At 32.9% G+C, this 12,111-nt stretch overlaps 2 protein-coding genes across 3 annotated transcripts; one reads left to right on the top strand and one right to left on the bottom strand.

Annotated features, from left to right (window-relative positions):
* Nucleotides 1-3,032: 3,032 nt before the first annotated feature.
* Nucleotides 3,033-6,050, top strand: LOC120269115 (probable aminotransferase ACS12). 2 transcript variants are annotated; one of them, XM_039276513.1, is made up of 3 exons: nt 3,033-3,345; nt 4,753-4,913; nt 4,995-6,050. In XM_039276513.1, exons 1-3 carry the CDS (start codon nt 3,121-3,123, stop codon nt 5,842-5,844), a joined length of 1,236 nt encoding a protein of 411 aa, XP_039132447.1. In that variant the 5' UTR covers nt 3,033-3,120; the 3' UTR covers nt 5,845-6,050. The 2 variants fall into 2 exon arrangements, with proteins under 2 accessions (XP_039132447.1, XP_039132368.1); XM_039276434.1 differs by lacking the exon at nt 3,033-3,345 and adding an exon at nt 4,277-4,618.
* Nucleotides 6,051-7,672: 1,622 nt separating this feature from the next.
* LOC120265060 lies at nt 7,673-10,832 on the bottom strand. Its single transcript, XM_039272984.1, has 4 exons — nt 10,397-10,832; nt 8,812-9,048; nt 8,499-8,716; nt 7,673-8,238 (listed from the first exon to the last, which is right to left on the bottom strand). Exons 1-4 carry the CDS (start codon nt 10,598-10,600, stop codon nt 8,064-8,066), a joined length of 834 nt encoding a protein of 277 aa, XP_039128918.1. The 5' UTR covers nt 10,601-10,832; the 3' UTR covers nt 7,673-8,063.
* Nucleotides 10,833-12,111: the final 1,279 nt, after the last annotated feature.

Below are 12,111 nucleotides of genomic sequence, written 5' to 3'. Positions count from 1 at the left end.
TAGATGGTTGTGTTAATGCACTTGAAGAAACACTTGCTGCAATGTATGAAAGAATTGGTGGCAAGTTCTTCTCACTAAAGCCTATGGTTACTGAGCAGCAAAGTGAGGATGGGCTACAAAATGAAATCGGAAGTGTTATGGTCGGCCTTCAGGATAACTTTGAGAAGGGATTACATGAGCAAAGAACTCTGGTGGACACCTCTAATAAGAAGTGGCAAAAGCATGTTACTGAACTTTTTGACATCCGTCAAGAACTTGATACTTTCTCTAGGTCTTTGTTCAGCTTAGAATCAAGCTTTATGTTCTCTCAGAGTAACACTAAATGTTTGGAAGAGTGGAACAATGCCAAGAGGAAGGATCATATTTCTCATAATGTGATGGGAAAATCATGTCTTTCTCATTCTGATGAGGCTGTCAAGCAAGCAATTGAAATTACTGTCTCACCCCTACTGAAACACATGAAAAAAGAAGAATTCATAGGATATCATACAACTGAAATGACTAAGATGAAGAGACAACATGAATTTGCTTTTCAAGAAGAGACAAAAGAGCTGCTCAGTCTCTGAAGGAAAAAGTTTCTAACCCTTAACATTTTAGGAAGGACAAGGAGTTTGAACTACTTTGGAAAGTTGCCGAAGCCGGAGTTCTTCATCCTCAACGGCGGCTGTGGAACCCGGTGCTGGTTTGACGGCGGCTTCTCGGAGGGCTTGGAGGTCACGGTCTTGCTTCGCAAGCCAGCACTCGAAGAACTTTGAGAAATGCTCGCTTGTAGACGCCATTGTTGGAGCTCAGGGACGAAGCTCTTGTTCTCTTTATATACATCTTATATGTGAGATGAAGGGTCGGGATGAGACTTTGGTGGGGCCCGCATAAGTTTGCTGACATGGACAAATTTATTGACGTGAAGGCTCCATCTCAGAGTGAGGACGTGGTGAGCTGTGTTGACTGTATCTTTTCCAGCATCCACATCAGCAGCATGGATGTGGTCACTCGCGGGTAACCTCCCAGTAAAACGAAATCAAACTTGAATAACCTTTACGATACAAATTAAAAATTGATAACTGGAAAGAAATAAGTTTAAAACTTAGTGATCTATCAAAAAAAATTAATCCGCAAATAATGATTTGGAAAAACAGTGAAGCAAAAGCAGCACATGTTCTTTGTTTACAAAAAAGCAAACACTAAAAAAGAATTCTTGTTTCATGCTTTATCTTTTTCTTTCAAGGAATGGAACAATTATGATCACTAGACAATAAGAACCATGTGAGCTTACTCTTTTATTCTGTCTTGATATATATTTAAAATAAAAATAAAAGAAAAAAAAGAATTGCATTGAGGGCTAAGAAAACTTATAACCCACTGCTTAGTGTAGAGATGTCAATTGGCCCCAACCTCGACGAAAACCCGATTCCCCGCCCCATTGGGGCCGATGTTGGAGAATTTTTTCAGGGGTTGGGGACGGGGACGGGGTCAAAAAAAATTCTCCGTTAAGGTCGGGATCGGGGAATATCCTCCGAATCCCACCCATGCCCGAAATATTAAATATTTAATTTAAATATTATATATATATATATTATATTTTATGTTATAAATATTTAAATACAAATTAGAGAAACCCGATATATTTATTTATTTATTTAGCAAATTATTAATAATTAAATAAACATTAGTATAAAAATTAAATAAAATTCTAAACTTATATTAACTATATTGCATTTTTTAATTTTTTTAAAATTTTGCAAATAATTTATTGGTGGTTTTCGTATATTGCTATTTTGTGTTAAGTCGTATTTGTAAATGATTTTCTCAATTATTAAAAAATTTTATGGTATTATCAGAAAATATTTTATAAATTTTATTTTAAATAATAATAATATTTTAATATATCAATAGGGATTGGGGAATCCCTGAACCCGAAAAATTCCCGTGGGGATAGGGATGGGAAAAAAATTCCCCTTATTCGGGTTCGGGGTCGGGTTCAGGGATGAGAGTATAATTTCGGGGTCATAGCCGGGGAATGTATTTTCCGATGAATCCCCGTCCTATTGACATCTCTAACTTAGTGTACTGCCATATTCAGAGATTTTGCATAGTGTGTGGTCTATTTACATATATAGATATATAATATAAATTTATACTATAAATACATATGAATAAATTTTTTATTATATAATATTAAAAATCTGCAATAATATTTATGGTTTATCCATTTAAAAAAAATAAAATAAATAACAAAAGAATTTTTATGACTATTTTTTATGCATTTTAAAAATTGTATAACTATATTATTGTTAATAATAATAAATACATCTTTTAAATTTCACTCCATGAATTGTATAACCTATTAAAAGATTTTTTTTTTTTAATTTTATGGGTCCATATTATCAAAAAAAAAATTGTGTTTAACTCTTATATAGATACTTACTATAAATTTTTTTGGAAAAAACAGTCCAACAACCCCACGGCCTTCGATGTAGATCCATCTAAGATTTAGTGTAGTGAAAGTCGATACTCTGGATTAATAATACTATTATATTATTATACATATACTATAAAATGATGTATAAATATTTATTATTTATGGAACACCTTTTGAAGGATATCATTTTTCTGGTATGAGAGGGTTTTTATTAACTTGGTTTAAATATAAAAAAAGTCCTTTTATTTTGCGTTTTTTATCATTTTAGTTCCTATAATATAAAATCCGTCCTTTAGTATTTATATTTGTATATTTTCGTTATTTTGCTGTAAAATCTGTCTTTTGGTTTCTCTAGTTCATCAGCTTGAATAACAAAAAAAGTTTTATACTAGAGAGACTAAAAAAATAAAAAATACAAAATAGAGAAACTATTTAGATATTTTGACATATAAAATTTTCTTAATCCCTAAAATATATATATATATATATATATTTATTTTTATTTTTTTTTTGAGTGTATAGCACATAAACGAAAAGGAAAGAGAAATAAAGGAAGAAAAAAAAAAATCACAAACCCATCCAACCTTGGTCAGTACAAAATATGTTAAAATCATCCATTGCCGGCGGTACCGCCGTGGTGTCGAGCTCCTTCTCTCCGGCAGCCGTCTCGTCTCGCGCGACATCCATGTACAGCAGTGAACATGAATCCACTAAATCACGTCGGCGAGTCCAAGTGCTCTGATGATCCTTACGATCGGGTGACGAACCCGAATGGCGTGATCCAGCTTGGAATCGCTGAGAATCGCCTCGCAATGGATTTGGTTAAGGAATGGATTTCGGACAATGTCAAGGCTTCACTCATTGATTCTGACATTTCTCACTTGGTTCCTTACCATTCCATGGATGGCCTTTTGGAGCTCAAGATGGTTAGCTCTCTCCTCTCTCTCTCTCTCTCTCTCTCTCTCTCTCGTCGTCTCAACCATGTAATTATGCATGGGTCAATTATTTTAATGGTATTTTATTTCTTACCTTTATGTTTGATATGTATATAAAAGATTTTTTTATTAATAAAAATAGTTTATTCATCTTATAAATATATATATATATAAGATTTTTTTATATATATTAAACTATGGAGAGATTTAACATATACTTATACTTTCTTGAGTGACACCTGATTTTTTTGTATAAATAATTTATATTTTTAATGAAGAGACTGATTTAAATCTCAGTTCATACAGCTTTATCCACAACAAAAATTATATAAAAATTTTTTTCCTTGTTAAAAATATCTTTGCACATGCTTGTAATTACTCTTGTTTTAGATTCAATGGTTCGTTGCATTTAATATGCAATGAAGAGTTCAAGAAAGGTATCTTGCTTCTTGTTCTTTTCTTTGATCTTTTATACTCCTCCTCTATATATATATATATATATAAGATTTCTCTTCTACATTTGAGTATGATTTTTATTTTAGATTCATTGCATTCAATATGCAATGAAGAATTGTTTACTTGGAGAGTGTTGTGTCATTTGAAATGCATTTGGGAGGCAGAGTAACAAAAATTTGTGAAGATGAGCAGATGAAGATTGTAGAAAGATAATACAGAATTTGATGATGATAAACTCTAAAAATTGAATTCTGAGATTAAAAATAAAATAGGTCAAAATACCTATATTAATCTTTATACTTTTTTCATTTTGCCCTTTTAGTCCTCCTATTTCAATATAAGTCATTTTAATCCCTCTACTCTTTGAATGAGTGCAATTAAGTTTTTCATATACATTTTGAATATACCAATTACTAATTTTTATTACTCATATATTCTATAAATCATATAAAAAATAAAGATTTTGTATTATTTTCCTAAATTGTGTATATTACAATGATTATTATGGATAAATTGTGTAATACATTAATTATTTTTATGATTAGAATAGTTATAGGGGACTTGATTGCATTAATTCAAAAAGTAGAGGGATTGAAAGAACTTAAATTGACGTATGAGGACTAAAAAGGCAAAATGAAATAAGTACATGGATTAACATGGGTATTCTACCAATAAAATAAATTTTTTTTACCTCAGCAAATTGGAAAGTGAAGGGACACAAAACGAAATATTCAGAGCTGGTTTCTTGATTAGAGTTTATGGAAAAATCAGAGAAAGGATGATGACAGTAAGAGAACAAAATCTAAAGGTGATCATATCCTGGATTTGTATTTCATGTCTCTGTTCTAGTGTTTTAAACAATTGCTGCATTTTATGCCAAATCCTCTGATTTTGATTTAGAAAACATCAATCATTTGACATCTTAATTTGTTCTTCATACAGGCTTTAGCTGCATTTATGGGTCAAGTTATGCTAGAATCAATTTCTCTTGATCCATCACAGATGATTATAACATCTGGTGCAACATCGGCAATCGAGACGCTTAGCTTCTGTCTCGCTGACCCCGGTGATGCAGTCCTTATTCCCTCGCCGTATTACATAGGGGTAGTTTATCCTTTGATATTTGAGTACAGTTTAATAGTTCGGAATTCACTTGATCAATTGAGTGTGCTGTAATTTTGCAGATACGATAAGAATCTAAAGTGGCGAGCAGGAGTAGAAATAATCCCTGTCCCATGCCGAAGCATTGATAACTTCAGGTTAAGTATCTCCTCCCTGGAACTAGCATACAATCAAGCAAAGAAACGAGGTATAAAAGTTCGAGCAATTTTTCTCTCGAACCCTTCGAATCCTGTAGGAAATCTGATTGACCGGTATACAATGCATGAGCTCCTAGACTTTGTCACCGAGAAGAATATCCATTTGGTGTCAGACGAAGTTTTTGCCGGATCAAATCACGGAACTGGTGAGTTTGTGAGCATTGCAGATGTTGCGCATACAGAAGGATTTGACAAAAGCAGAGTGCATATAATATATGGTTTGTCGAAAATTCTTTCACTTCCGGGTTTTCGAATTGGAGTCATCTGTTCTTTCAATGAAAATGTCTTACAGACTGCTAAGAAGTATGCGAGATTTTTTTCTGTTTCAGTGCCAACTCAAAGATTGCTTGTTTCAATGCTTTCGGATGTGAATTTCGCTTTGAAATATATCGAAATCAAGAAGAAGAGGCTTCGGAGAATGTATGAGTTGTTTGTCGAGGGATTGGAACAGCTCGGTATCAATTGTTTTCCGAGCAGTGCAGGCTACTATTGTTGGGTTGATATGAACAATTTAATGCGATCGAACAACGAGAAGGGTGAGCTCGAGCTGTGGGATAAACTGTTGACTATATCGAAGATCAATGTAACACCGGGATCAGAATGCCGTTGTGTTGAACCTGGATGGTTTCGCATTTGTTTTACAACAATTACTGAGGATGATATTCCTGTAGTCATGGAAAGGATCAAAAGAATCACAGAAAACAATAAAGGTTGAAAAGGAGATACGATTCAACCTTTCTAAATTCCTCGTATATTTGATATCGGTAATTTATGTGGTGTTTGATCAGATGTAATAATAAATACAACAGGTAAATACTTGTATTTGGAAGTTGGATTTTAAAATTTTATATTTGATTAGATGTATTTGTAAATTTGAATTTGTATAATATATGTTTAATGAGATACGATTGAGGTATATGATCACCCATGGTGAGATTAAGACATACACTTTAAATGTGCTATATAGATATGTTAGATATGATTGAACTTGAGGTATATGGTCACCAAAGTTAACCCATATATTTTAGATTTGTTATTTCTTATATATTTCAAAATTTATTAGTCATCTAGAGAATATAATATAAACATATTCATCAAACCCTTGCCGAGGGGTTCAAATAAACAATGCACCCGATGTGTTTCAATGAAAATTAATCAAAATTTATTTGATTATTTGTTACATTTCTTTATAATAATGCATGAAAAGGACTTTCAATATATATATATATATATATATAAGATTATTTTACTTGCCAAATATTTAACATGTATTATTATTAAAGTGTAATTTCAAAATCCTCTATTATTTTTAGTGGGGCTAAATAATAATAATGGTGGCGTGCAATAGGTCCCTCAACCGCCCCACAACTATCATGACTATGACTCTTACTATATACTCAACTTGTCTGGTTTCAAAACCGGATAAATTTTTATCTTTATAGTGTTCACCATAATTTATGCAACTATATATATATATATATTTATGCAATTTAAAGTTTGGGGTAGGATTCAAATTGTTTATAATTTTATAGTTATGTGCATAATGATACACAATACATGAAGCCAAGCACTTCTCTAGTTCCGAAGCCAAAGAAGATGATATCTTTTGCTACCGGTGCCACACACTAATATATGGGTTTCAGGATAGTTAAAGTACACAAAAATTTATAAATTCATCCAAATAAAAAAAAATAAATAAAGTAACATAAATCTTTAAAAACATCAAACAAATGCCAACTTGGTGATTCTTGTTGTCATTGTTGATTCATGAGGAAAATAAGCAGTTAATGAATGGACATGGAATTCAATTGTTTAAGCATTGTTATTGATTGATTCCATGATACTTCATATTTTATTTGAATAAAAGGATACTGTACAAATTTTTTTTTTTAAGGTCAACGTCAACCGACAGCCGATGGGGCCTGAAACACACATTCATAGTGCTGCCGAACTCTCAACTTTTGACATAAGAGTCAAGTGCTTTAACTATTAAACTATTGCCGTGATGGCGAAACTATGAAATTATATTTCATGTAGTGCAGTGATTTTATAGTATGTATGTATATATATATATATATATATATATTGGTTTTAACTCCGCACATAAAACCTAATAAAAATTTTGAATTTTGTAAAAATATGATCAGACTCTCTCATCCTTTCTAGTAACATGTTAACAGCGTAACCAGAAAGCCAACATTAAAGTCACAAATAATCTCTAAAATTTGATATGTTTCCATGCTGACCTCTTTATAATATAATATAATATAATATAAATATCTGAATTACATGACCTTATCACTTGTTTTAACCTCTCTGTCTTTAACGTCAGCAATACAAGAAGACAACATAAATTCAAATAGATCAAGATTATAATAAATATAAATCTTTTTTTTACTATAAGGACCAAAGTGAAAATTTGCCAAAACATTTAGGGGTCAAAAGTGGCTTTACCACAGAAACAGAACAGAGAAAAATGGCATATCAGCAGCATGTATCCTTTATGGCAATAACTATAAGAACAATGTGTGGAGTATTTCATGGATTCTAAACAAATCAGTAATTAAACAATACAAGGCAAAGTTCAATCAATAAGAGATCTGACATACTGTTAAGAAAGCCACAGATAACAAATTTCAGCAACTGATTTAGGGTTCATTTAAGTTCTATGAATTGTGTATTTGTTTTCAGTCAAGTGTGTTATCTGTAACGACGCTGGCCCTAAAGAGTGTTCAATGCTACTTACCTTGTTATTTACAGAAGATCATCGCCATCATCTAGGCCATAAGATCGGCAAAGATCTATACAAGTATCCAATTGCATAAGCACAGCAGCGGAAGGCAAACCGTGAGAGAGGATAAACCATTCTGGATCCTGAACATGAATATAAGGAATCCACAGATTGGTCCTTGAGAAATATCCCTATTTTGTAAGCTAACTGAGCTCTTCCTCGGCTTGGAGCTTTCGAAGAGCTTTCTTTGCATAGATGGTGATGGCTATTGTGGCAACAACAGCAACACAAAAGCCAATTGCATCATAAATAACCTGCTGCATTGACAAGAAACCACCTTGGTTTGTAGCATCTGCAAGGCTTCGGATAAGGATCCCACTGTTCACCAAAGAAAGCAGAGCATAATTAGTACTTTACTTTCCTAGCTCTACTTAATAAAATAAACAAACTATAGTGCGAGAAATGATTGTGTCAATTTTCACTCTGATTTGTGATAAAATAGAAAAAAGCTTTGTCATTGTTGAAATATGAAGGCTAGGCACCAATAACATATTTTTTTAATAAGTGTCTAAAGGGGGAAGGAAATCTAAACTACTAGCAGCATTTCAAAAATTCAATCACACAGTAAGATTTCAAACCTGTAAATAGTCAGGAAAGTCTCAGGAATTGTCCCCACAATTGATCCAGCTATATAAGGACTGTACTTGACATTTGTAGCAACAGCGGCATAGTTGAAAATAATATATGGAAAAGGAGAAATTCTGATGAGTGCTACAGCTCGAAATTGATGAAACCAATTTCCTTCACCAGCTAACCGTATGATAGCTGCTTTCTTTGGCCATTTCTCCAGCCATCTCTACATTAAAATCATCATAGGAACTGACTAAGCATGTACAGTAAGCAACACCAATCTTGTGTTTAGATATAGATGAAAAGGATCAAGGGACTAACATGAATTCTGTACCGAAATAAAGAACCAATGAAATATGGCAGTGACATGCCAACACTTGTTCCTGCCATTATAAGCAGAAAACCATAGCCATAGCCAAATGTTATGCCAGCTATCCACATGCAAGGTGAAGAAGGTAACAATAGAGCAGGGAATAATGCAATAGAAGTAAAAAGTATCAACCCAAGGACTGGTCTGCTAAAAGCTGCCATTTCCCAGTCCAAAATTGGAGTAACCACCTGCCACACACACACACACAAAAGAGTTAATAGAATAATTAAAATCACTGGTATATAAACATGTTTAAAAAAGCTGAAATATTGCTATATAGAATGCTACAGAAGCACTAATTTAATCCAACAAAACGTCAAATGGGAATTCACAAATGAGTTAGCACTCACTATTATCCTTGCCTAAATTTAATCCAGCTAAGTCAGAGTGGATTTTGTCTTGCACATTACCAAATAACGGATAATGGTAAAACAACACATCACATTTTTGTTGCTAAGTTTTTGTCAATCCAGAGAAGGTACAAGCTATGAGCAAACAAGCGAAATGCCACTAAACTCTGAGAAGCACCCCGTGTTTGCAGAACCTAATGGTATATACAATTTACTCTCATTTGGCAATTCATAATTAGCAAGGATACAAAGTCTTTCCTCTATCCACAAGTTTGAGCTCATCTCACATCTCTGGGAGACTACTGTTTTGTAGATTCTACAAAATCACATTATCTTCATATGACTCCCAGGTCAAACTGTATAGAAAAATACCATGAATGACTGGGAAACAATACCATATCACATTCTTTCTCGAAAAAACTTGACCTTTGCAAATCTCCCTAATGCGCCATAGAACACCAAACCAACATCTCTACCATAATTCAGGAAGACAAAAACCATTCACAAAATAAGAACTTTAATGTTAATTTGTTCTCCTTTCAGGGCAGAAAATGCAACAGTGACTTAAATCACTTTAGTGCACCAAAATTCTCTCCATTTTTATACCAAAAACACAAAAGAATCAGAAAAATACTTTCCTTATAATTTAAAAAGAACAGTAGATTACTCTACCCTTTTCAACTTCTCGTTCTCATTTTCTATTTTTCTTTTCTATTTTAGTCAAACATCAAAAGAGACTAAACATCGGGAAGGCAAAAGCTATGTGTCTTCTTCCCTTAAGCAAGCAAAACCATCCATGCTCTTGAGGTTGTTGGGCAGACAAAGGAGACCTAATTCATCCCTATGCACATTCTTTCAAGTTTCAACTTTTAACAATTCAAGTGATGATAAAACTCTCTAAAAAAAAATTATACCCTAAAAACCTTCAACTCTAATATCTAGAAGAAGAAAAGAAAAAGAACATCCTAATTTAAAAAAAAAATCAAAAAAATGTCAAATAGAAAGAAAAATAAATAAATAATTCCCCAGGCTTGGTTTCCAACATGCAATCCCTCTAAGACTAAACCCAAACTTCCCTTTCGACAGAGCATCAAACAAACTTATACCTAACATATCAATCCAAAAATCACAAGAAACCTTAAGTTTAACCAACAAACACATAATAAAAAAATCAAAAAAGACGCACCTTTTTCAAGAGGAGCGGGCCACCCCAGATAACGAAGGCCGCAACAACACCCAACACCACAATGGCCAAGATCACCACCTTCAACCAACACCACAACGAGCACATCCTCAAAGGACATCGCTTCTCCGGCGACCCCATATCCACAGACTCAGGATCCGGGGCGCATCCTCCCAATCTCACATAATCCCCAGTTCCCTCCCCCATTCCAATCTTTGATCTCAGAACCCCAATCTCATCGAAACCCTGCACTACAACCTCTGAATTACAAACCCTAGGAATCCAGATTGAATCAATTGAGCAACGGCATTGCGATTTGGAAGCCCTAGCAACGCGGAACGAACGGGGGAAAAGGGAAAGAGAAAGGGGGAATAATATAGGAATAGAATGCAAAGGATTTGCGAAGCCAAGCAACGGGTTGTTTTCGCTTTTAGCTTTCGATAAGTAATTATGTGCACCTAAAAACTCGACCGTTAAAGGAACCCGGCCAGTGCCCTCCTCATCTGATTGGTCAGAACCTTACGCACCGTTTTATAGTTATGCCCTTGGAAAACCTGTGCGGAAGTGTATGGAAATTTGTATTTATCCCCCTGAAAATGTGTGTAATTGTATGCGTAAATCATATTTGTATGTGTTATCCCCTTTAGGGGCGGAACCAAGGGGGGCTAGCAGGGGCTGAAGCCCCCCCTCGGCACCGGAATAATACTTTTTAAACAATATAAGATTTGGTGGTCGATTTTTCTATACTTAATTAAATGTAAAATACAATATTTGGACATATAAAAGTGTTAAATGTGGGTGTGCTTGAGTGGTTAGTGGGTTTATCCATAAGGTATGAGATTTTTTGGTCCATCCAAGATCAAATCCCACTTGGTGTATTTTTTTTCACATTTTATTTTTTAATTTAAAAATTACTATTATTTCAAAATTTTAATAAAATAAATTTTATATACAAATTTTGCATTTTTTTCACATTTTATATTTTAATTTAAAAATTACTATTATTTCAAAATTTTAATAAAATAAATCTTATATACAAATTTTAGTAATTTAAAAAAAATTGAATTGATCATGAGGCCTAACATATATACATATATGTTATAATGTACCATATACGCTATAGTGAAACAACAAAAGTTTTTTATAAACAATAGTTTGATTGTTTGTAGTGAGAAAGATCAATTTTACCATATTTTAAAAAAAATACGAACTTGAGATTTATTCTTATTAGTTGAATTATTGAAAATCTCATATATTTGCTATCGATAATAACAAAATTTTAAATTATACTTTATATTTTTTTAATATGTGTATTCAAATTTTGGTTATATTAGCACATTATTCTTCATTAAAATAATTATTTTATTAGATTATTTTTTTACTTTTTATTTTTTTTGTTTTGCTTTTAGGCTTCAGCCCCCTCTACCATCAAGTTCTGGTTCTGTCCCTGGGTACGTCGTCTTCAGGGTGCACTGTTTATTATGGATGTTTACTACTCCCTCCGTCCTTTTTATCTATCGTGAATAACCAAATCTCACATACCAATAAATTTAATTATTTCACAAATTTTTATAAAAAATTTGTTATTTTTCCAAAATTATCCTTGATTTATATCTTCGCATTTCTCTCTCATATTTAATTCCAAGAAGAGAATTGAATATAGTGTTATGGTAGTTTTGGAAAAAAAATAATAAATGCTTCTTGATATTAGGAAATGA

This window comes from Dioscorea cayenensis, chromosome 1, assembly GCF_009730915.1.
Source record: "Dioscorea cayenensis subsp. rotundata cultivar TDr96_F1 chromosome 1, TDr96_F1_v2_PseudoChromosome.rev07_lg8_w22 25.fasta, whole genome shotgun sequence".
In the NCBI taxonomy this organism is placed as follows: domain Eukaryota; kingdom Viridiplantae; phylum Streptophyta; class Magnoliopsida; order Dioscoreales; family Dioscoreaceae; genus Dioscorea; species Dioscorea cayenensis.
The sequence above is the reverse complement of the archived record's forward strand: the minus strand, read 5'-3'. Positions and strand labels throughout refer to the sequence as shown.